The 27,714-nt window shown below is 27.7% G+C and overlaps 1 protein-coding gene across 3 annotated transcripts in view; it reads left to right on the top strand.

Annotated features, from left to right (window-relative positions):
- LOC100161610 (prominin-like protein) overlaps nt 1-20,922 on the top strand; it is a 32,222-nt gene extending 11,300 nt beyond the window's left edge. The window contains exons 2-19 of one of the 3 annotated variants that reach the window (XM_008183073.3): nt 11,092-11,362; nt 12,526-12,646; nt 12,733-12,799; nt 12,880-13,044; nt 13,123-13,247; nt 13,337-13,360; nt 13,537-13,829; nt 13,886-14,041; nt 14,113-14,358; nt 14,440-14,677; nt 14,748-14,837; nt 14,905-15,132; nt 15,956-16,114; nt 17,130-17,251; nt 17,318-17,368; nt 17,450-17,707; nt 18,705-18,815; nt 19,649-20,922. In XM_008183073.3, coding sequence (XP_008181295.1) covers nt 11,092-11,362; nt 12,526-12,646; nt 12,733-12,799; nt 12,880-13,044; nt 13,123-13,247; nt 13,337-13,360; nt 13,537-13,829; nt 13,886-14,041; nt 14,113-14,358; nt 14,440-14,677; nt 14,748-14,837; nt 14,905-15,132; nt 15,956-16,114; nt 17,130-17,251; nt 17,318-17,368; nt 17,450-17,707; nt 18,705-18,815; nt 19,649-19,676 — 2,753 coding nt within the window. In that variant the 3' untranslated portion in view covers nt 19,677-20,922. The remainder of the gene's footprint in view (nt 1-11,091; nt 11,363-12,525; nt 12,647-12,732; nt 12,800-12,879; nt 13,045-13,122; nt 13,248-13,336; nt 13,361-13,536; nt 13,830-13,885; nt 14,042-14,112; nt 14,359-14,439; nt 14,678-14,747; nt 14,838-14,904; nt 15,133-15,955; nt 16,115-17,129; nt 17,252-17,317; nt 17,369-17,449; nt 17,708-18,704; nt 18,816-19,648) is intronic. The other 2 variants (XM_008183074.3, XM_001946562.5) reach the window with 2 other exon arrangements.
- The last annotated feature ends 6,792 nt before the right edge of the window (nt 20,923-27,714 follow it).

Raw genomic sequence — 27,714 nt, 5'->3', positions numbered from 1 at the left:
ACCTTATACCTATATTTCAGTATTTAAAAATAAATAACTATTGATGATATATTATGTTGGGTTATGATTTAGGAAAATCCTAATATAGATTTACTATTGGACTTGGTACCTAGTATATGTAACAGCATTATCTGTATTTATACGTTAGTCTTTTACGATATTTAGATTTTTACGCTAGATGCCTTATGTCTGTAAAATATTTTAATTTAAAAATACTCATGGTACAGAAAAAATTTAATATCGTAAAAATTCCAACGTCCAAATACGCAGATAATGTCCTTTAACTTTTTAATAAGAATCATCAATTCACTCTAAAAATAAAATTAATTATACAAAATTGGTGAATCTGGTAATCTGAACGGAATCTATAACGTAATCTATACGGATGCAACACGTGCGGGTCTGAATTCATCTTAAACGATTATTTTATAATAATAATATCCAAATACAATAATTATGGTATAAACTTATATGACGTCATACGCTTGAATTCAGCTATACATGTGCGTATACTGGCATACTGCATAGTAATTATTGCAAATGTAACAATTTAAACTTTAGACCTACATAATAATAAAGGTGAGTGAAATTCTCATTATTATTATTTATTTCTTAAAAATCGCAAATTTTCACACGCCAAGTATATACTGGCAAATTGCAATGCGAATGATGATGACTAATGATTATATGTCTGTTCCAATCTAGGCAGTAGTAAAAATATTGCGTTGTCACAGATTTACACAAGACTTATGGTACATTTTCTATGTCAAGAATAGGGTTTGGTTTATTTTTTACTTTTACTATAGAATTAGCACAGCGTATTTAACTAGGCATGTTAATAAATTGTCATTGTAGTTTGTAGATTACTACGTTCGTTTGCTTTAGAAGTATTGTCACACAAGTCAACTAAGTGCGAAGAATCGAAATTATTTAATATTTTGTTTTCAAGTCGTTATTCAAATTAATAATAGTTTCCTTATATTCCTTATATAAGTATATGAATAGATAGTGAAAATTAATAAAAAAAAAATAGATAGATATATTTTGATAATTCATCTCTTCGAGAGTTATCTGTTTACTATTGCATTCACTATGATGTTCATTATTCAACAATAATTAAATAGCGAAATAATATATTCCCAAGTTTGTTCCCTGTAATCGATTAAATAAAGTATTAAATTATTCCACATTACGCCCGGGAATATGACTTCTGTTTTCTGTTCATGTGCTAATGCTATAACTTTTTAATAGCTGTTTTTTATTTTATTTTTTCTCTTATTTTACTTTGTATAGCAATTTATTTGTCCAGTATCGGTAGCGCGTATGTTTGGAAAACAGGATTTTGCCCGACACTACCAATTTATAACGGCAGACAACTATAATAATATTATACACTTGACATGTTATTTTTTTGTCTCGTTTATCAATTGAACTCGTTTAACGAAAGAAAATCACGTACGGTACCAGCTGCGGCAGCCGTCACTATTCGCTGTACAAACTACATAACTATAATATAATCGCCCGATTTTTCCATGTATATAACACCACCGAGAACAAAAACCAATATCTATGCAACATTCGCCATTTTCTATTTGTTTTTCATTTTGTCCCACTGAAGTCGTGTGACATCACGAACAATTGTTTCGGTAGGTACAATATATCTGTACAAATATTACTATGTTTATATTACACATTTACACGTCATAATATGTACTTACTATTATACCTACATAATATTCCGTGTCGGATTTATTTTTATATTCATCCACTTTGTCCATGTTTATCCTCATAAAATCGTATCTAAAAATATCGAAAAGCCGTCGTTATGTTTTTCTCTCATGTTTTACTAGTTCAATCCATCTCTTTTATGTCTGAAACTTGTTTATTAAGTATTGAGGAAATGTTATCAAATAAATTTTATAAGTAGATATTTTTACTGTATCTACAGTACATAATGTAATATAGGTAGTATACATCATATAAGTAAAAATAAAACTTTCTTAATATTATCGTTTATAAGTTTATGTTCATGACGATTTGATCCTGTCGTCATGACCGACTTATTGGTATAGTGCAATATTATTATAAAGTTATAAAACCAAATGATACACATCAATAATATGATTTTGTATAAAAAATTACATGCTGATTATTCTAAAGAATATTTCTTATTATATTGCTATGGACGGAACTAAGAATATAATATGCTGCTGTTTTACTTAACATGCTGCCATTAGTTCATTACCTTACAGATGAATGTTGCTCGTTTACTTGGTTAACCTTACAATTGTGAACTCTAAAGATGAATGATAAGCTTGATTTTTTTCTTTAAACATATTTTCTTTATGCTTTGTTAAATTTCTGTATGTGTATGTGAGTTTGTGGATTTTGACCGAAGTAAAATAATCTAGCTATAGTTATTATTTGTAGTTTGGTGGTGCCTGTACTGTCTGTACATAGTATAAAATAGAGACTGGCCTGTACTTGTAACGGGTCGTTGGAGTTATAAAATGACTCATCGGGTATAACGAACTCCATTTCTTTGTATCGCACTGGGCAATCCTAGTATATACTTATATGTTATTACTATTACAATTGCAGTCTTTATAATACATAATATTTACATATTTTGCCAAACCGCGTTACCTATTTAAAACAATTGCAATTATTTTTTTTATGTTTTATTTCGATAATAAGCGTGCTGTCAATCGCAATCGTAATTAATCTCGTAATTAATAATAATGGTCATAATATTAAATTGCTTATTTAATTCAGGGAACTCAAAACTAACAAATCCAAATTACAATAAAAAAATAAAAAAGGTGGGCAAGCGGATGTCGCTATGCTGTACAGTAGGTTACAAGTGGGTCACTTTATAATGGATGGTATTAAATTTGAATTCAATGATATAATATCATTGTATCAGAAAAACGATTCTGAGCGGAGACTGTATGTTAGTCTAGGTATAAGATATATTATATACTTATATCTGTGGTATTAAAAAAAAAATTGAACTATAATAGGTACCTGTAATAAATTCCAAATTAATCATATCATAATATCCATAAGGTACTTATAATGCGTTAAACATCAACAACAAACCGTGATACTATCATATATATATTATAGTATACTTTAGAGGTTTCAAGTACCCACGAATAATATTATACAATCACAACAAAATAACTAAAATAGTTATTCTAGGTTTTTAAAATATGTAATTTCGTCCAAATTTGAACTTAAAATGAGTATAAAAATAAACTGTGCATATGTATTTTTTAGATTTTTTAGTAACAGAATTAACTACTTATGTGGAATCTTGTTTTAAATTTTTAATCCTTAGAAATAAAAGTTGAACATTTTATAAATTTTTAACTACAAAATAATTATTCAATTTTAAATTTGATAAATTTTGTCAAAATTTGATCTTTAAATGCTTATAAAAAAAAAAATTGTGCCTATGTATTTTTAATATTTTTAAACTGCTATTGTAACAATATAATATCAGGACGCCTTGTATTAAATTTTTACACTTTTTGGCCCAACAGATAAAACTTCATTGATATTCATAAAAAAAAAAAAATAATAAAAAAATTGAAATATGAAATTGTCCGTGAACAGCTCAAAACAAGTCAAAATATTTTGAAAACTTTATCTAGTATAAGAATTGATAAAATAAACATTCAGTGAAATTTGCATGTATCTAGAGTCATTCGTTTTTGAATTATATCAAAATAAGAAAATCGTTACATGAGAAATGGGGTGAATAACAAATTTTGTAAAAGTATGAATTTAAAATGCTAATAAAAATTTAATTTCACTTTCAGGTAGATATTTTTTTTTTTTTTTTGATAAAGGTAGACGAACTTATGAAAAAAATCTTGAATTACGTTTTCAAATCTTGGATTTAAAATGAAAAATTTTTATAAATTTCTAACTAAAAATAATTTGCAAAATTTCGTGTTTTTTCCGATTAATTTCAAAAGGTATTGCTTATATTTTTGCATATTATATACATGTCCTTGTCATTGATCTTAACGGTGAATACCTATAATATAAGATCAGATAAATGTTTTATCAGCCAATGTCGATGATAAGTGATAACAATACTGCGGATAACGGAATTTAAATCATACGTTTTATTTCTTAATAAAAATTACTGACTCGTTTTTATCAATGTGAAACAAACTGCTCTACTAATATTCATAACTCTAAAATAATTTATTAGAACCTATGTCACTATTTAACTATTTAATACGTACAATCATATTTTGACATAAAATATATTATATTTTTTTTTGTTGATACCTAACAGTCAATAGACAATATGTAGGGATATAGTGATTTATTTAACAATTTATTGTAATAATTTTTAGTTAAAAGTTATTTAAACTATGCGGATGTTGAAATATTATAATCTGACTAGTGGTAGAACAATATATCATCTAGGATTTGTCTTACTCGAATCAAGTTTAAACCAGTTAGGTATTTGCATTTCAATAAAATAAACACTATGACTCATTTAAATATTTTTATATTACCATGACTAAAGCTTGAAAACCATATTTCAAATCATGGTGCAACGTAAAATACTATTTTTCATACGTCCAAACGATGTTCATATCAATTGTGTATGTTTAGAATACATTTTTTGGTGGTAATCACTATATTGTGTAATATATATTGTAATGAATGATAATATTATTTTGCTACACGAAAATATAGATTATTATTTATTATTTTTTTTTTAATCTAGAAAATTATACAATCTATACTAAAACAAAGTACAATAAGCATAATGTATGGTTTTATTTTGAATTATGTGTAATGGCTTGAGTGTCTTGAGGGAAGAAATCATCCAGTGAAGGTACTTCAGATAAATAATTATAAATAAAGTTATACATTATATATTTTGCTACTTACTGAGAATAACTAAATGTCTTTCCCATAATCATAAAATACAAATAATGTAACTTTAAAACTTTTAATGCAAAGATTTATAAATTAAAACTTTTGAGTGTTCATATTCACAATTTTTTTTTGCAATTTTAAAAAGTTTATCTTAAATTTATATTGAATATTTTAATTTGTAATAGAAACAAATTATTATTACTTATAACCATTTATATGTAGTAGTAAAACAATTTGTAAATAAAGTATAAACTAATAAAAATGAAACAATAAATATTGATATGTTTGAAATTAAATATAATTTTATTTATGAAATTAATCAAGTTACTTATTTACTATAGTTTTTCTTTATATTATTGTTTTCACTAAAAATTCATTAATTATTCCTAATTTTTTACTTGAAATTATACTTCATATAAAAATAATAATGATGAAACTGTTAATGTAAACACTACCATGTATGATTGGTATTTGTGTTACATAACTAGAATATCTATTATCTAATAGTTGTTTATTACAATATAAATAGGTATAACAAATAAACTTTTATAAGATTATTTGATTCTTGTTTTAAAAATAAACCTTGATCAATTTTACGGAAATTAGATATGACCATAATTATGAGCATAAATATCAGTATTATTTAACCAAACAATTACGTTTTCGCATTGAATATTGATGTTTGAAGTCCATTCTCGTTACCGTGGACATTAAAAATATACCTGACTTTTTGTGTTATTAAAAAAGACGTTATTTCAACGAATACTAAATCTAAACTGATACGCGATGTGCGTAGGGTATAACTTTATGCGTGGAAGTCAGATCAGGATTAATTATTGCCGATCACATCTTAGAAATTATATTTTCAGGGTGATTTTTTTGTTTTTCTAACGCGCGCAACGGTCGTTTCCTCTTTCGTTTTTTTTTTCTGGTAATTATGTGTTTATTTTTACATCAAATAATTTATAAAACCTTTTTGACGTATATTGTCGAGTTCAAGTACCTTTCCGGGCGAAATAGTTTTCCCACTTGCGCGGCGGTGGTAATTCTCGTGGCGTTTGAACGTGCGTTGCCAATTTACCCGTGACTGTTATTTGCATGACAAAATAACGTAATTTTCGAATGGATAATTCAGTTAATTGTATGTTGTTTTTTTTGGTGCACAATCTCTCGCACACAAAAACGCTCCGACGCCTCACCAAAGGTAAGACTATGTATAGGTGGTTAGGTTGGGCCGTCTGTCTAAATTATGTATAAATAATTTATTATAATATAATATATTATATATTTATCGTATAGGTAGAAAGTATAAATATATTCATAATATAATGTAGATGTGTGGTGAAAAACTATGTGTATATTGACCCAAGTGATGATCGTGTAATAACAATATTATGCTTAGCGTTTCCCGGGAAAATCGATTTTCTATACCTATAGGTATAGTATACATTTCGCATATCAACTTTCACGATTGCGCCGGTAGTGGTGTACTCTCGACCGCGGGAACAGAATGTTTAATCGATCTGATCGTTGTATTATATGATGTGATACGCGTGGGAGTTTGGGACATTCGAAAATACTGACGTAACCCGTAGGGGAGAGGGACTTAAGTATATGGATCCCCCCCCCCACACACACATCCAGAAATGTTATTTTCAGTTAAAATTATAAACTATTGGGACATACAATACATTGTTGTGGTATCTGCAGGAAAATGACAATTGTACAGTTATCGTCCACAGTACCTATATTGTACAGTTACGATATTATAAATAACCGTGTGTTATCAATTTTCTATATGCAATTACCTGCACGGCATGGTGTTTAATCGAGAGGCAGCCACCGCTGAGTTTTTTTGAGGGGTGATGGATGGAATTAGTAGGTAAGGCCATTGGGTAATTGTATTTAGTATTTACTGCGAACATTTAAATTTAAAAATTTGGCAGTAAATAATAAACACAGGGTTTGCCTATAGGGTTTTGGGTATGTAGATGGAATATTAGACTTGCTTCTGAAAAATTTCAAGTTCACCAAGACACTGGTTATGAATATTATATGATACTATAAACCCACCATAAACAATTAGATAATATAAAATATATGGCTATGCTACCCACTCTAGAATTGATAAGATATTTTAATTTTTAAACTATGTAGCTTTTATGTGTATTATTTATTTTTATTTTTTATTATAACCTGTAGGTAGCAATATAATATAATATATAACAAACTTAAAACTAGCTCTAAAGTTTAAAATATATCGAAACAATTCTCCAGATTATGTTGTTACTACCCATACATTTCATAATAGGTCAAGTATCAATATCGAAATTACTAATTTACTTTCTAAATCAAGTTATTGATCAGGCATTCAGGTCCAATTAATTAACGTATTTAATGCTCCAGGGCAACACAATATATATTTAAATATTAATTTAAATTTATTGTCTAATATTCTCAGTGTATATTATATTCATATTTTATTTTGAATATTTTAAAAATGTCACTAAGGAACTATACAGTTTTCGTTTATTATAATAATTGGTATTTCGTACTCGATATATTATAATCCCCTCTAAAAATAAATTATAGTTGCACCGCTGATTGACGTATCTTATTTAAAATATTTATATTGAATACTAGCTGCGATACATAATAATATAAGTACACTGCCCATCTCATGGATAATGGATATTGATGAAATTCCTCGTTTGGTGTTTAAGTCATACGGAGAAATAAAGAATAAACTCCAAGATTGTCGGAGAATCGAACATATACTGCAGGATAATTATTCAAACATGCAGCCCGATGCGTTAATTCAAAATGTCATGAGTTAAATTTTTGTAGTATTCTTTAAAGCAATATTTTCGAACACATTAAGAAGTGCCCCGTGATAGTACTAACTTTTTTGTTCAAATGAGAAATGAGAACCACCGCGTTCAACTAAATTATTATAGGCAGATAATTATTATGTGTCCAAACGGATTTTGAATCGATTTCTGAGTTTATGCACTAATATTGTGACTAATTAGCCTATAGGCTATAGGATAACATTATTCAGGTGATGATAGGTTCGAAAAATATTACCTAGGTCAAACATACATTCCTTAAACAATTTTTACGAACTTTACAATGATTAGGTATATACTATATAGATAAGTAAAATAGTGTCATTCATGTCTAACATTATATGTTATGTTTGTGCTTTGCTAGTTAGTTGCGTAAATAACTATTGTCCAATGTCATTGTTGAGCGCAGTCGTGAACGAATTAAAATGAAAAAAAAAAAGGCGGATAAGTCGTGGATGTCGCTCTGCTGTACAGTAGGTTACAGGTGGGTTACTGTAATGGATGGAATTAAATTTGAATCCAATGATATTATATCATTGTATACGAAAAACGATTCTGAACGGAGATGATTTGTCAGTCTAGGATATATTATTTTTAAAGAAAAACTTATGGAGAATCTTGTACCAAATTTTAAAAACTTAGTTATAAAAGAAAAAATTTTTACGATTTTTCAACCACTAAATTACTTGCAAATTTTCGCAATTTTGCCATATTTCGTATAAATTTGAACTTTAAATGCTTATAAATAAAAATTGTGACAATGTATTCCTTTTATTTTGCAACTGCTATTGTAAAAATATGTTAGGAGCCTTGTATTAAATTTCCAAATCTTAGAATTAAAAAGAAAAACTTTTATGAATTTCTGTTTAAGATTATTTGAACATTGCCGTAATTTTTACGTATTTAGTCGAAATTTGAACTTTAAATGCTTATAAAAAAAAATTGTGCCTATGTATTTTTATAATTTTTGAATGGGAGTTAGAACAACATATGTGGACCCTTCTATTAAATTTTCAAGTATTTTGTCCCAGCTAATTTTTTTTTATCAACATTTATAAAAAAAAAATCAAAAAAAATCGATTATTTCAATTGCCTATAAATAGATTAAAAATTAGTGAAATATTTTGAAAATAAAACTATATAAAGAAAATGTCAATTTAAACAACTGGTAAAATTTTCAAGTGTCTACGACTCATACTTTTTGAATAATAACAAATATCAAAAATCGTTTGAGGCTAAACCGTTATTTAATGCGGTTTTGTAAAAATTTAAATTTCAAACACTCCTAAAAATTTTTTGTCTTAGTCCGGTTGAGTTTTTTTTACAGATATTTAAAGAAAAACTTATGGAGAACCTTGTACCAAATTTTAAAAACTTAGTTATAAAAGAAAAAAATTTTACGATTTTTCAACCACAAAATTACTTGCAAATTTTCGCAATTTTGACATATTTCGTATAAATTTAAACTTTAAGCACTTATAAAAAAAAATTGTGACTAACGATTTTGGATTTTTTTTTATCACTGTGAGAACAACTTATAAGAAACCTTGTATTAAATTTTCAAAGTTTTCTATCCAACCAAAAATTTTTTATCGTTATTTTAAAAAAAAATACTTAGAAAAATTGAAAATTTCATTTGTCTATAAATAGCTCAAAAAAAGTCGAAACACTTTGAAAATTTAACCCTGTATAGACAACGCAAATATAAACATCTGTTGCAAATTTCAAGTGCTTACAATAATTATTTTTTGAGTTACAGTAAAATTAAGTTTTCGTTTTTGTCAAAAATTGGTTTTGCGTAAAAATTCGCGTTTTTCCGTTATTTTTTTAAGGTTTTTCCTGCCGCTTTTGAAAAGTATTGGGAAATTTTCACTTTTGACCCCCCAAAGTACCAACTAGATTCACTTTCCTTTCAGAAAAGGTACAACTTTTGAAAATCGAAGCATTTTTACTGCTCCAAAAGTTGTCGTCAGACACAAAAAAAAAAAAAAAAAAACACACATCATTGTAAAATCAATACATTCATCACTTCGTTCAGAATCTAAAACACCTATGGCAATCAAACACCTATTGAATATCGATATAAGTTTATGCGTCAGAGCATGCATCCTGGATTTTTTCGTAAGTCAGTCGCGCACAATAATATGATGACGCGTGTGTTATGTGTATGCGGTGTGACAAAACGAGAGTAAAATAAATTAATAATCCTTGCTCGTTTGTTCGCAGCAAGGTTACTACAGCCTTTGATATTCCGCTCTGTTGTATGGAATTATTTACGCATTAATAGTAACCGTACATACTACTATATAATGATATTACTCTTGTAGTAATGCAAAAAGTATCATTTGGAAATTTAGTCTTTAAGTACCTAATTACTAAAAATCAAAAATTTTAAATAAATGTATTATTAAATGAAAATTTGGGGCGAGCATGCTTGGTGAATAGGTAATAAATACTAATAATCCTTAGGATTTTACGAAACTATTTAAACCGAAAAAATAGAATTCAACAATACTGACGGTTCAAGGTTTACTAAAATAAACAAACACACGACGTGTATATAAATTATTTTACATGTCGTTGTTATAACGATTAATGTATTCTTTGTTATTTAATTTGAATTGTAATGGCAAATTATTTTAATGGCAATTTAATTTTATATGGCTTATAAAATAGTCATAGCTGATAAATGGGGCATATTTTTGTAATTATTTTACAGCAAGGAATGCGTATTAAGAGAGAGTTAAATGAGCAATACCACCGACGTTATTTGAAGAGTTTTAATTATAAATTACAAAAAAACAAATATAGTTGGGTAATTTTACCAAATTACAAAAAACCATTTTTTTCAGATAATTCGAAAGATTCTGTCAACATTAAATATTGTATGCCATTATATTTGTTCGTTCATACTATTTATGTTTGTGGATGCCCCACTTAGCCCCCTAGTTACTATAAGTATTATTTATTAAGTAGTGTCAAACCTGGCCAGTGGGGTAGTCATAACATTTTTTAAATCAAATTTAAAAAATAAATTATTAAATACTCTTCCTTGAAACGAGGAATCTCCATACTACATTTTGTGAATAAAATATTATAGTGACGCAGACGATGACGATAAATGTGAAAAACATATGGTAAATACGAACAACAAAATGCCATTAATAATGCCAATAAAAACTTATTGACGATACATAATATTGTTTACTGTATATCGTGTACCTATGTCCTATAATATGACGAAATTCAAAATATACGTGTTATACAATATTACTTAATATTAAACATATTATAGATTTTTTTGTAATATTGTGTCGTTGTTTATTTTCAGGGTTCATTGATGTCGAAGGTGATAATACAATTCAAATAGATTATTTGTCTCACGAATGGCCGATATTGGTAAGCCATTACTGGGCAAGTGCTACCGTGTTAGTTGCTGGATTGGTGTTTGCTGTTTTAATGCCACTAATTGGTCTGACCTTATGCTGTTGTCGTTGTACTGGAGGTTGTGGCTCTCGGTCTCAACCCTTTGACGCCAAATACGATTCTTGCAAGAGACAGTTTTATGGCATGATACTAGCTGGGCTTACTATACTAATATCGTGAGTCTGCGTACTTTATATCTATATAACTTGCTAAGTGTTATTATTCATCATCCTAGATAAGTAATGCGAAATATTATGAGTATATAGTATATCTTAGTTTTATAATTAATATGTGATCAAAATCTATAAACATACTTCATCTTCTATTAGACTCTGAGAGGAGCGATGAATGTATTAATTATGTATTAATGTATGAATTAATTACATAATAACGATGTGTGTTTTAATGATGCTTCCATCTTGAACATCGATGTTGGTTTATGGTAGTTAACTGAATCTAGTCGGTATTATGTTAGTTGTTATTTATGTTGTTGTAATTTAAAAACTGTTAGTCGTACCTAGTAAATTGAAACATATCACTATTTTTAAAATTATATTTTCTGTTTTGTAAAATTTTCAAAATATTCAGACAAATTTGAATCTATAGACATTTTACATTTGACGAATTTATTTCGTTTTTTTCTATGTATGTTCATAAAAAAATGTGCTTGACCAAAAAAACGCTTGAAAATTGAATACAAGATAATCTCAGATAGAATATAAGTTGTTCTTACAACCGTTTAAAAATATCGAAAATATATAGCCAAATTTTTATAAAAGCATTTACACATTATGCTTAAGCTCGGAAAAATCACGTAAATTAAATTATTTAGCAGTTAAAAAATTATTACATTTTTAATTTTCATAGCTAAGACTTGAAAATGTAATGCAATGGTACTTCTTAAATTTTTCCTATAGAAACCTAAAAATCTGAATGATACAATTAAATAATACCTAGTATTGTAATAGTTATGTGATTTCTTTTTGGCCAAAAATAGTTTAATATACCTTATTAGTTATTTCTAACAGAAAAATTAACGACTTTACCAAAATATTTATTATATGTAATAAAATATCCTTAAATAATATAAACTGATCTTTTCTGCTCAGAATTTTTTTTATCTTACACAAAGATTTATGATTGAGTTCTAATTTAATACATCTATTGCAGTGACCTCCTTGTGTATGCTATAGACTAGGACACCTACCTATACTGCATTGTTTTTTTAAATAATATTAGTGTGTTTGTTCATTTTTAAGTAGCAATAATCAAAATTAATGATATATAATAGTTTATAATACTTTTATATTTAGTCATTAATAAACTAATTTCATTTTAGATTTGGCGTAGTTTGTACATTTGTGAGTAATGAATATTTAGAAGACGGTGTTAAAGAGTTACCAACAAATGTTAAGAAATCTTTGAATGATACCAGACTATTTATAAATAATACAAAAAAAGTAAGAAATTCCTCTTTGTTCTTCAAAAAAAAAAAAAAAAGCATATTTTGTATATATAATTTATTGTAAATTATCTATATTTTTAGGAAGTTGATAATCTATTAGTTGTAAATTTTGATGAGTTGGAAGAAACACTATCAAATATATTAGAAGGTAAAAAAATAGTTTTTTTAGAACAATTGAACAATAATTAAGTTTTAATTATAAAAATAATACATTTATTTATGTTACAGCTAGTGGTGAAATAGTTAAAAAAAAACTTGGTGAAGTTTCTAAAGCATCAGTTTTATCTAATTTAACTGCCGTTGTAAATGGACTGGGGCTCATCAAACAAGATCTTTCTAATGTAGATTCATTGACTCGTCAATTACAGGAAACAGCTCTGCAATTAGATGCTGGTACGATCTTTTATTATTTAATTATTATCATTTAAAGAAGAAAATGGTCCATTGTGGATAATTATTTGTTTTATTTAGCTTTAAAGGAATGCCGATCAATTATAATGAAAAAATTGGAGTCGTGTCGATTTGAACGTACTTGTCGTGATATTTTAAATCGGTTTAATATCCAGGATCTTTCTTTAGAAGCAAACTTTAGTCAGGTAACCAAATAATATGTCAATGAACCTATATAAATTATTTTTAATTACTAAATGTTGAAATCTTAATTTTGTTTGCTTACCGTGGATAGATATTAGACAATGATCTTCCAAAGGTAGGTTATACAATTCTTGGTTTTTTGTGTCTGTTAATTTATGTCTTATAAAAGAATACTTTCTGTATTGTTTTATAATAATATATACTATGATATTAATATTGTTTTAAATTTAACTTCTACTAAAATGACAGTTAATTATTGTTAAAACTTTGTAATGAATTTTTTTTTTCTAGTTGCCAAATGTAACTGCTACTTTGAAGAATATATCTGATTTCATTACTGCTGACATTGAAGAAGAGGTAATGAAGGGTCAGCAACAATTTGAGAAGGTGAAAACAATTATTCAGAATGCTGTTAATGATAATATCCCAGAAATAAAATTAAATATTCGAAAAGTGGGAAATGCAATCAAAGAAAATTCTGTAAAAGTAGATAAAGTTCTAGATCGTGTAGATACCACTATTGCTAACTCATATTCCCCTACGGAACAAGGAGAAGGCTTATTAAAAGAATTTTCACCTTATCGGTAACTAATTTATACCCTTAAAATTATCACTATATTAAAAATTTGTTTGTTTGTAGGTATTATGTTTGTTTGGGTGTAGCAATTACACTGTTTTTGATTTTGATTTGTCTAACTCTTGGATTATTCTGTGGATTTTGCGGTAGTCGACCAGAAGGTGGATATCATCATGATGATTGTTGCAATAAAGGAACTGGCGCTTCATATTTGATGATGTATGTTATTTATATTATATTTAAATATTACAATAAGTATATTGATTGTATGAATATTGTGTGTGTTACAGGGCTGTATGGTTAATGTTTTTGTCATCAGCATTCTTGATGATCATTGCTTTGTTTTATTTTGTTACTGGTGTAACTACAGATCGTATTATATGTGAACCATTGCAAAACCCTACACCTTCAAGGGTTTTGAACATAGTGAATCGTTTGTATGATGTATCTGCTATACATAAATTAGATAACCATCAACAACCTTATGTAAGACCATCACCAAGCAATACTGACTTTAATATTAGTTCTATAATTCGGTAATTAACACTAATAATTAATAACTAATTAACATACATTTGAGTACTGTAACATTTAATAATAATGTTGTTAATTTACAGAGATTGCCATCATAACATGAGTCTATTCCAAGTTTTAAAAATGGAAAGACTTATTGATCTGAACAAAGTTTTAGAATATCCCACTTCTTTTGGTATTGATCAACATATTGATGAATTGGTATCAAAAATAAAATTAGAAGGAGAAATAGTAATCTTGACTCCTGAGGCAGAAAAACAATTGATAAAATTATCTAAATCACCTCTATCCAGTATCAATTTTCCAGCATATACTCATGTTGTAAGTTTTCATTAAAGCTTTTTGTAGATTTATTTTATCCTAAAATGCAATAACATCTGTCCGACTATAGCTTGGTGAGAAAATTACATCAATCGATTTGATTCAACTTGCTGATGCACTCAATCAAACAGCTTCCCAATTGCCAATGTCAAAATCAGAAGTATATATTTTGATTAAATGATTAAATTTAATAAAATATTAACTAATCAACCATTCAATTTCTATAGGTTAAATTTTCTCTAACAAACCAAGCAATGTACTTAAAGGTACATCAGGCACAACAAGTGGCATTAATGCTAGATATAAGTCAACGATTAGAATCCACTGCTAATCAGCTTCAAGAACATTTACGTTTTAATCATTCTTCATTACGCCATGCTGTTGAACATCTTCTAATTGAGGTTGAACAGGCTCAAAAGTATTTATATACTGAAGGACCAACAATAGTGACCAAAGTAAGTAATTCTGACTTGGTTAGCTTGATTACTGCTACACTAAAATTTTTTAATTTAAACAAATTATATTTATTTACATCAACTTGCATTTGGCATTGTAATATGGTGGTGGGATGCCTATGCTCTTGAACAAATTAAAAGCGACTATGAATAAAACTATTAAGTTTATCTTAAAATTTCCTATTCTAAAGGCCTGTCAAATAGAACGCTTTATAATGCGCGTTAAAACACTAAATGGCTCATTGGTGTGGTGCTTTCACGTGCAAGAATGACGCAACATTGTAACAAATTACAAAATCACGTGACTGCAATAACGCTTTCTGTTTGAAGGAGCCTTTACTTGTACTAAATTTATTTATAAATAATCAAACGTCTTAAGCTTTGATAAGCTCCTCACTAAATTTACTTTACTATTAAGTTTTAAATATAAAATGTATTTACTATCTTGTAACCATAATTATAATACTAGATTTAAAAAAATATTATAACAATTTTCTAAATTGTAAAAAAAAAAATTTGGAGATAAAAGTTGCAAATCTTGCAATTTCACTTTGAAAGCAAACGGAAATAAATATTAACCAGTTCACTAATCATAAGCATTTTAAATATTCTATTATGAGGCAGATTAATTTATTATGAATTTATCGTAGCATATTGTATATATAATATAATATTAGGGGGACGGAGTGGCTGATCAGACTAAGGCGTCGGTTGTGACACACACCGGCGCAACTTAAATTTTGTAAATTTATGTTTTTATTTTAATAAAACATCCACAAATACTGTTGTTATTAGTAGTATATTATGTTTTAATATTTTCCAGCTTGCAAAAGAATTTGGAGAAGAATTTAACAAACACATAGATCAATATTTACAAAGAGTCGTAAGCCAAATTAGAGAAGATGTCGGTAAATGCTGGCCTATGTCACAGGCTTACAATGCTACTATTGTTGCTGGATGCCAAAAAATACTTAATCCTTATGTGAGTATAAAACTATCAAATAAATATATGCTGTAGAATTTTAAATTTCCAAACAACTAAATAAAAATATATGGATTTCGATGTTATTATTCAGTGAAATAGTATATTGTTAAATTCCTTGGCAGAATAAATGTCTACAAAGATTATTCATATTTTAAAAGAGTATTATTAGGAAGCAGATTTATATGCCCTAATGAACTTAGCATTTTAATGCTCTAAAAATGAAAATTATAAAACAATGATAATACATTTTTTTGTGCACGACAATAATTTGTAAAATATGATTGGTATCCACATTTTAAGCATGTTAGTCCAATCTCAATGTGGTATATCAATCAAACACAATTTAATAGTCTAAAATCTAAATTGAAGACAATTTTATCAAGTAGGTATTAAAAATATTAGTATAAACATATCCAAAATAGATGTTTAATAGCAAATTACCTAAGTAAGACCTTGAAATCTTAAAATATACACTTAAAATCTAACATACAAAAATAATACTCAGTTATCCATAAGGAACGCATCATAAACTTATTTAAAAATGTAATACCCAAGATGCATGTACATACAAATTCGCTACCTAGGTATTATGTGTAAATTATACATCATTAATTGTTGTAATAAGTTTACACACTCATAACAGTCATAATATAAACATAGTAAAGTAAATACAGTAGAATCCGCTTAAAGGGGACATTAATGACAGTCCCGAATGAATGTATTATATGTAAAATTCTTCGGTTAATTGGGACTGTCGAGATAATGGGGATAAATGGGTCACCGCCCGATGTGTCCCAATTAAGTGGATTCGACTGTATTTACATTTAATATGAATACATACTTCATTTTTAATATTAGAGTAATAGAGTATGTTTACCTGTTATTAATCTTCTTGGAGTGTATACTGTCACTGATTAACAATTTAATTGTTCGAAGATTCCACTGTGTGTAATTATTTAAACCATATTTAAATATTGATAATATTATTTATTTATTTATTTCAATATTTTAGAATGGTTTTTGGATGAGTGTCGGCATTTGTTCAATCCTCTTCATGCCCATTATAATTCTTTGTGTGAAATTGGCTTCTCTCTACCAGAAGTCAGATCCCTATCCAGGACCATTAGTTGAAGCGTAAGTATTGGTGTTGTTTCTGTGAACTTGTTTTAATTGTTATTCATGTTTATTTTTATATTATAGAGAATACTTATATGATGCATACACAGACCGTGAAAATATTCCATTAGCAAGGTAAAGTATTTTATTATAGTAGCCAGGTTTTTAATTTGCTTAATATATTTTACATTAAAAAATATATTATTGTATATTTAGTTCAAACAACAAGAAAAAAAATGCACGGAATAAACCACGTAAAAAAGTGACTACTGCTCCAAGTGGAAATCGATCATCAAATATACCCATAGGCTATGAGAATATGTCCAACCCAGAAATTGCTGTTAACACATCAGCTAACGAGAGTCGTCATCCTGGACATGGTGGTTCAGTTGATTATAGTGCACATCTTGGACGAGCGAATATTGTAGTGCCTACTACAAGCCCTTCAGGTGGTCTACCTGAAGCACAACCAAAGTATGTTTTACTGTCAAATATACCATTGAATTCTTTTGAATAACAAATTAAATTCAAAAAGATATGCTTGTATTTTTTGTCTGTCTTACAAACATGACAAAACATTTAAATTCAAAGCAATCGATACAGTTTTATAATTAAATAATAATGCTATTGGAGTAAATCAACCTATTATAAATTAATGTTTTTTTTAGATTTTAGTAAAAACTGATAGCTTGACAATTAATACACACTTCATTACTTATAATAATATTACATTGTATTGTAAACAATAATAAATTATAGTTGTTGTGTTAGTTTAAAATTATATTAGTGGAAAATCAAGTATGAGCCTTGATAATGGAGATATTTATAATTGTGAAAATAACAAACTAAGATTGAGATTACATAGTTCCTTTAGCAGAAATAAGTAAATTTAGAAAAGAAATAAGCAAAATTAGTGGACTAATTTTTTAGTTAAATTGAAATGATTGTGATATAAAATATCCAAAATCTATTCCAAAGATGAATTAAAATTTTTCATTGTTTCTGTATATGATTTATTTTGGGATTATAGCTTTAAAATATTAGTAATATCACAATGTAACAATGCTTTTCATGTTGCAATAAAATTAATGTGAAAAAACTGACGAGAGAACTCAAATTGTCCATTTAATAAATCAATAGTAATACTTTAATAGTTTAATTTATGACTTCAAAACTAAAACTGTATTGGTTGTGTGAAACATAAATCGACTATGTTATGCATAAATAACATAAATACCTCATTCAATATTGAATAGTATAATATTATATTAAGTAATTTGTATTAAGTATTTCAATACCATTTAGTATTCAACCCTAATTCTAAATTGTAATCTTATAGCCACAATACGTTAAATACGTAAAGCTGTTTGACTACACTATGTATGTAACAATTAATATCAGTGTATGTCTATTATAATAATACTTTTCCAATAATAAGTTGCATTAATTATTTATGTAATTATATTTTAAGGCCTACCTGGGACTTCCCAAATGGTGGACCACCTCATTATCAAAATCCGATCTCATCTGAATATGAACGCCCACCGCCATATTACTATCCTGGCCCTTCTGGACCACCAGGGTAAGTAATTAATTTTACTTTTCACTATTTAATAATGTATATTAAATAGACAAAATGAACAATGACAAAAAAATATATTGTTTTTTCTGCAATTTGTCTCTTAGCCATTGTCAACATTTGAATATAATTGATCTTTGAATCTCCAAATTTGCCATTTTGGTCAAACTTTGAATACATATTTATTGAAAATCTTCGTAGATGCACAAACTAAGGACCATTTTTTTAAATTATTCAAATATAGTTTGACTGTAAGAGTTACCAGTTCAAATGGTTTATAATAGCAATCTGCTATTTTGTCAACCAAGCAAATTATTAGATTATACAAGACAAGTTTATTGAAGTAATATCATGCCTTTGAATTTAATCATTACTTTATTTATGTGCCTTTAAAAACTCTTGATGTGTAACTGCCATAGAAGTACCAAACATTTAAACTTTTAAATACTAAAAAGTATTTGCATAAAATTATTGTTTGATTCTGAACAGACAGTCAACAGTACTGTTCTAGGTGATGATCAATACGGGGTAATTGATTTAAGTATTTAACTTAGAGACTCATAGTGCACTTTAATAATAAGTGTCTTCGATAAAAAAGAACACCCTTTAATTGTATTTTTCAATATTCAAGTTTCAAAATTTGTGTCAAGGAGTTGGTATAAAAATACTTCAAAATTCCTTCAATATTTTGTTATTTCTATTAAAAATAGAAAAACCTATCAACAATTTACCTATTTTATTTTAGGAATTTATAAACACAATTTATACCTTACTTGTTTAATTTAATAATTTTATTATACTTGAAATAATATATATTATTTTTTTTATTATTACAGAGCTCCACCTGAATCTCAGTCGTCATAAACTCATCAATTATACAAAACTTAATCCATTACAATAATAACCTTTTAAATTGAGAACTGACTACATTTGAAGAGTTGTGACCCTATTTTTGTTTAAGGTAAAATTAAAAATACCTAGTTGACTTGAACATTGATTCCAAATGTATTAATATAATTGATTGCTCTCTTTATCATTAAAAAAAGATTTTTTTTTTTTGTTAAATACAAATATATATTACAATTAAATAAAACAATTATACTTTGCCATTGCGCTCAAAGAAAAAAGAACACATTTATATTGTACCATTCCTTCATAATACTGCCTTATTTATTCATTGTGATCAATTATTTTTTTTATGTTTAATAAATAAATTTTTTTTATTCCCAGTTAAGTTATAAAGTAGTTTGAAATTTGTTATTTAAAGACTAGATAATAGCTCATAGTTACATTCTTATGTTTCAATTTGCCTTCTAAAATTCATTGTAAATATAAATAGAATAACACATTTAGCAGTTTCTTTTTTTTTTCTGTAAATATTTTAATTATTTAACCGATACAAGTAAGAAAAAATAAGTTTAATGCGATTAGTCTTTAAGAATATTGTTCAGTGTAAATCTGAACATCATTTTTGGACTCAACAATTGATTATTATACTATATTTTTTTTTATTTTTTTTTTTTGTGGCAATATAATGTTAAACTAGTCATTGTGTGACAGATAAACATCAGATTATGACGTAGACTGTATAGATCTTACAAATAAGTGCCGCTATTATTTTTCCTCTAATATTTTTAACTATAAAAAAGTAAAATATATTATTATAATAAATTGGAAAATATCCAATTATATTCAATAAGTTTTATCATACCTATATGTCTAATTTATTTCCACATTAGTGGATATCATACTATATTCGGTGTATTAGATTAGAAGTAAATTCCACATTACTTATTAATGATTTGTAAATTATATAATCAATGAAGACATTTAAAATTATATCGATATTTTGTGATTATCTCAGCTACTAACATACAAAAAATCATATGTGATTTTTTCTTATTATTCCTTTGAAAAGCCTGATTTTTTTAAAATTATTTAATAACATAGTAGTATTGTTAAAAAAAATACGTAATATATAATATATATATTTTTATTTCATTTTTTATTATATGTGTTTCGAGTCCTCTGTTAATGTGTAACCATTGACTTGAATGAGGATTAATTATCTTGTAATTAACTAATAAACGTGAGTATTTATGTCTGATAATGACTATGTGTTTTATTTTATTTTTAAGTATTGTACAAACATAACCTTTGCTGAACACGGAAGTTCACTTAATCTTAGATTCCTTGTAAGTCTACCATCCAATAAAACTGATTGTCCATCCTTGTTATTGCTTATATATTTAAATTTCTTTAACATTAAATCAGCCATTATCCTTTCTTTGCTACTTTACTGTCCTATCCACTATATAATACATGTCAAATGTCTTATGTCCTAAGTTGACCATTAATTTTATGTTTAACAAAACTCTAAATCATGTATATTGAGATCAAGAATAATTTGCATAATATAATTGTTAAATCATATAACCTATTTATATATTACTATAGGGGACTTGCATCTACTTTTTCAGTAAAGACTGCCCGTTCAATTTTATATCTAATGTTTAAAGATATAACATATTATAAATAAATATTTACTGTATTAAAAAAATTATTATTTTATAATATTGACCAGTGGTAAATGATAAGTATTGTGTAAACATTTAACCCTATGTGGTAATACAATTTTGTTGTACTGAAAGGCTTATTTTAAAAATGCAAACAATTTCTATATTATCTTTTAAGACTGGGAAGAACCCAGTTTTTCCAATATAATTATCCAGAATTTTAACCTGTTGTCAATAAACGTTTTAATATATCTACAAACAAAATGGGCTAAATTAAGACACAACTTTGCACTACTACTTCTGATTCTTTTGAAAATGGTTTAGAAGATTTTATGAAAATATCATGTGAACATGACAGAAATTAACAAATAAGATGTTATTAACATATTTGCATCTGTGAACGTATGTTGTCTAATAAGTAATATTTAATGATAATGTAATTTTCCGGATTTAAAAAAAAAAAAATAGGTGTTTCCATAAAAACATTTTGGAAATTAAAATCCAAAATCATAAGTTTAGAATTAAGTATACCTATTCAAAATATTGTTGCCTGGTAATATATTTAATGTACATACATTATTTATAATTATTAAAATTTATATTACGATTATTATTGACTATTTTGGCATGGGGTAGATTTGAATCTTCATTAATAGCCAATTGGCAGGGGCGGCTCCAGAGCCTTGGTTAGGGGGGGGGGAGTTATAATTTCACAAAATCTTATAACAAAAAGAAAACAACAATTTTTACAAACACAAATTCAAGTCTATTTTTAGTCAATTTACCCAGCTGGTACATCGTATACACAGTCATACCTCTATGGCCCACATAGTCCATATGACAATATTATAATAATTTAATATGCATTTTTGTTAACAATATACATTTTTTATAAATACGGGCTTGGGGGGGCGGCCCCTAGGGCCCCCCCTGGAGCCGCCCCTGCCAATAGGGTAGATAATAGAGTGTAATATAGGTTCCTCAAACCTCCTTCTTGAAACACCTATCTTATGGATGGAATAGACTAGTTTACTGGATTTACGTCACAACATGTGGATTTCTCTATAAGAAAACCCAAAAAACTAGCTTTTCACAATAAAAAAAAAGTTGACAAGAAAACATCTAAATTGTTATATATTATATTGAGCTATTTTTATTATTAAAATAAATAAAAAGTTTAATTTAATTTAATATTAATTTATTTTCAACATTCAAATGTTGCCCTTTTATTATATAAGACACATATACAAATCTACCCGTTCACGATCAAATGGGGAACATGGATATTGAATAAAAATATGCTTAACTTTATAATTTTAATTAAATTGGTTATTTAATATATAAGGTTGATATGAGTCAAATAGTATTCACAACTATCTAGACTACAAATTGTAATTATCAAATGCAAAATTTATGTCAAAAAATTAAAAATTAAAAATATAAAATGCAAATTTCATTCAAATCTGCCCCACTCTCCCCTACTTGAGTTGTATATTATTGTATTTTGTTTTTACTGTTATGTACCAAACTAAATGTTTTTGTAATTAATTATTACTGTAAAAATTATAACAAGTGGTGAGGGGTATGAGGGTGGAGCCCCTGCGGGTCTGTATTGATTTTACAAATTTACCCCCCCCCCCCTAAATTCAGTTGTTCAAATTCCACCTATGATACCGCGTGTCCACAAAAACATATATATTTCAACCATGATAGTACTACTCGGTTACCTACTTACGTTACTCAGCAGTCAGTACTGAGTACCCTACACATATTTTTTAATTCTGTTTTCGGGACATGAGACCAGCTAAACTATATCAGATCACTAGATCAGAAATACTTGTGACTTACAATTTTTTAACTGTTGTATTTCGCTCGTACCGACAACTTCACTTTTTCTGTGTACCCTGTTTTCATGTACACATGGTATTTCTATTATAGGTAGGTATATAATTAAATATTAATATTTTCGGAAACATTTAAAAAATAATTACAAAGTGGTCAAGATAATATCTAATAAATAATAGGTTTCCATTCATTTTCTGCGATTACATTATTTTCGACATTTTAAACGTTGATTAACTTTTCGAGCCATGCTCTATGCTCTATGCAGTAAGAGCATAGTAATATTTAATTAAATTTGTATCTAGGTATTAAGGAATTGTAATTATTTTTAACCGTATAGTGATTTTTTTATTCAATTAAATATTATGCATATTAATATACAGGTATACTATTAAGAAAGTTTCTATTAATTGTTTTTTAATCACGCCGAACACCTGCAAATGGCTGCTATTTATTATTATTAGAAAATTAATGTTTGATACCAAACTGAAAAATTAAGTGTTGTTTTCATGCTAAGTATTGGAAAATTGAATTGAGCGTAACAAATTGTGTAGACATGTGAGGTGCAATTGTGCAAATAAATTATCAATCTGAACCCACTAGTTCATTGACCATATATTATATAGATACTCTAACTCCGCATAGTCCATATAATGTATGATACTGCATATTATTTAAAATACACGTAACAAATAATATAATGTCAAATGACAATAAAAAAATGCATAATCTTTAAACATATATTACCTATATACATTATTATTATATTCATATTTGTTTATAAGTGACAGTTACAACTTACTCACTTCTATATGAACATATATTGTGCTTTATGTGAACAAATATTTACACTGAAGAATAAATGAATCACTTAAATATCTTAAATGTGTTCAGGCGCTGATCTAGAAATGAAAAAAGGGGAAGGCTATATGAAAAAATGTTTGATTATCAATCACTCCTAAATGTCAATAAGCAATATAATCATTTATCTATTCTATGATAATATGTTTTAAGTATAATATTGCTCCTCAAACCTCTTTACTATAGAACACTAAGGTAATCTTTGAAATATTTTAAGTAAGGCCCCCTAGCCTCCCCCACCTATTGTATTCGCACCTGTCAATGTTAGCCATTAGGTTACATTCTTCATAATCGTTTGCAAATGTATTATAATTAATAATTATCATATAGTCTTATTATTTATTTAACGTTTGGGAATGGGAAAATATTTAGCCGCGACCAACGACAAGGATAGGTACTCTCTATACGTATCCCCGACTACCTACTACCTAGTACACACTACATAATATATCAAATCAACATTTTATTTCTATACGATTATATTTATGGTGTGAATCGATTTCTAACTATGTAACTAGGTCGATATGCATAATACCTATAACCTATAATATGTGTTCGTATATTATTATAGTGGTATCATTAATATATTATCTTTTTTTTTAAAACCTGCGTTTTTCGAACCACATTTTTTCCGCGCACCCGCATAAACGTACTGCTGGAATTGTGCTTAATCACAAACGCGATACGGGTGATTCTGAGAAGATTTTTCTAGTTGTTAATAATTGCAATTGCGGCGACGTCGAAAAAAAAAATGTTTAATTGATTTTGTTTTTGAATTGTCTCGGTGATAACCGACAAGTCATTTGATCACTCTGAATTCCTATGTAAATACTACGGTAGATAATCATAAAACCATTCATAGTTCATACCCACAGTTATGACTTATAAATAGAGGCTGGAACTAGATAACTTAAAAATCTTGAAAAAATGTATAAAATTACATAAATATTATGATTAAGATGAACTAAAAAAATGACATTATTATTTTCTTTTTTATTTGGAAAAAGTTTTTTTTATTATTATAATTAGCTTCAAGTACAAACACACATCATTGTAAAATCAATACATTCATCGCTCCGCTAGAATCTAAAATTATAGGTTTTCACTTATGTTAAAAATGTTTCAAACATATTTTGAAAAAGTTGATGCTGTATAGTTAGTTAATATATTAGTTTGTTTCATAGTTTTGTACAGTGATAACTGATAAGCAATTAATTATCCGGTTCGTCGTAATTTCGTAACCTATACATCGGTTTGTCCTTCGCTTTGAAAGTTGTAGCCTGTATAGATAACCTGACATGGGTTACATGTATTTTGTACATCGAACAAGGGCACAAAGGCTAATAAGTAATAAGAGTATACAATTTAAATATTTGTCCACTATCGTTTGTAATATTATATTATATTATATTTTGATGGAAAATCTATCGAGTTGGCCGAAGAGGAGAGGAAAAAATAAGTAATAGATATTATTCGTACCTATTACACCGGAATGGGAAAACTGACCACGACGATGTTGCTGCAGCAGCGACTGTTGCCGGGTTGACCTCGTGACCGTGTTGTGCACATTAAACGCACCCGGATATATGCGTGCACCCTCGGCTGTAAATAATGTATAGCTGGTATATACCGCGATAACCTAGGTATACGCATGTACGATGTACTCATGTAACGTGTATGTCTGAATGGTCTGAAATTTTACACGTGTGTGTGGCGTGCACATATACATAATATTATTATTATGTGCGGGATTGTGTGAGTACACGATGATTACAATCGTTCGAGTGCTGGCGTGCTGCGTTTTGCTTGTAATTATTTATTATTATTATTATTATTATTATTATTATTATTATTAGATACATAATAATACTATAGGATATATTATTCCGAGTGAAGCGTTCGTCGAGCGATAAAAATGAAAAAAAGAACCGACAAATGTGCGTATACCTCATGTCCTCATATATTATAATATAAGTACAATTTATTATACTTTATAGGCGTTGTGAAATGTCGGTGCGCACGTGCCGTTTTGATAACAAACAGCAGAATGGAAGCATAATATTTTAGCGAATTTTAATATTTATAGGTACTCTTTTCACTATTGTACTCGCCACTCGGTATTTCGGTATTTCGGTAGATGTAGATATTTATTTTTTCTTTTCACGTGTAGTCACTTCCATGTGCATCGAGTCTTAATTAGGTCCACTGTTTAGCAAACAAAAGATATTTAATTGATAATTAACAACGGGATTATATAGTATAGTATACCATAAGAAAAAATAGTTTGCATTCGTTATACTTTATACTCACAATTGCAGTATCTTCTAACTTATTTGTCATAGCTCCACGTATATGTATATTATGTTATATAGTAGGTACCGATTGTAGGTACTTATTAGTAAATTAAACTATACTTGAAAGTAATTCATGATGCAAAATTATGAGATTAGGAACCATTTAAATAAGTTTTAATAAGATTTTGAATTTACCCCACAAAAAAGTTTATATATAATTATATAAGTAATTTATTTAAGCTCAACTTACCTACCAGCTACCTAGTACCTACTCTACTATATAAATATGATATGTGCGAGGAAACAAATAAACAATAGTAAAATAGTGTTGATGTTTACTGGAAAATATTTTGAACATTAGATCCTCAAACACTATAAATCTACGGAAAACAAATCATGGGTATTAAAAATTGAGTGGTATTTAAAAAAATATATATTCCTAAGTGTTTTATATTATCATTTAGATAGGCATACCGCATACTTCTTACACTTATGCACTATAATATATAATATATATTATGTAAGTATGTTTAACACCATGCAGTAATGCATTATGCAGTATCAGGTTGTGAACATTGCAGTATTCAAATATTTAAATAGTTAATGAGTATAATGACTATAATGATAAAATGATATTATTTTTATATTGGTTTGCGAAGTTTTTCTACATAATAATATAATAAGCCTATATATATATAATAGGTACGATGAGACGTACAAATTTTATCATACTCCATCATCCTAATAAATTAGTTTTTCTCATAATACTACCTGCAACTTATACACTTCCTATTGGCTATAACATATAAGCTATATATAGAGCATAGCTGGTGTCTGGTAGTATGTAGATCGCGTGTACGTCTTAAATAGATAGATAATCATAAACCCGTGTTATTCTAGATCTGCGCAATTTGTGTTGTACGACGTACGTAAACATAATAATATAATATAAATTATTATTGGTATTATATTTATACACGCTGATTCGACATCGAAATACGTTTTCGTATAATATAAAAACTGACCGAATTACCGTGATTTAACGCGATTTCGTTTTGAAACACGCATTCGTTCGACATTTTTTTCTCCTTCAAATTCCGCCCGACAGGTTTTGCCGCAGCGGCAACCTCACGACCAGTGGTATATATTTTTATAATATAACCGAAGTGTAGGTATAGTATATATGATGGTGCGCATAGTATATCCACGTGGCCTTGACCCACAAACTTCCTCTGCCAAAAAAAATCGTCATCCTTCCCGTGCTGCGTGCACACTCTGAGCCGACAGTCATAATATAATAACAACAATAATAATATTATTATTGTAAATAAGACGACAAGATGTGACGTCGACCTAGTGACATTTGTCAGCCATATAGATAATAATATA

Source organism: Acyrthosiphon pisum, chromosome A1, assembly GCF_005508785.2.
Source record: "Acyrthosiphon pisum isolate AL4f chromosome A1, pea_aphid_22Mar2018_4r6ur, whole genome shotgun sequence".
In the NCBI taxonomy this organism is placed as follows: domain Eukaryota; kingdom Metazoa; phylum Arthropoda; class Insecta; order Hemiptera; family Aphididae; genus Acyrthosiphon; species Acyrthosiphon pisum.
This window is presented reverse-complemented; position numbering and strand designations above follow the sequence as displayed.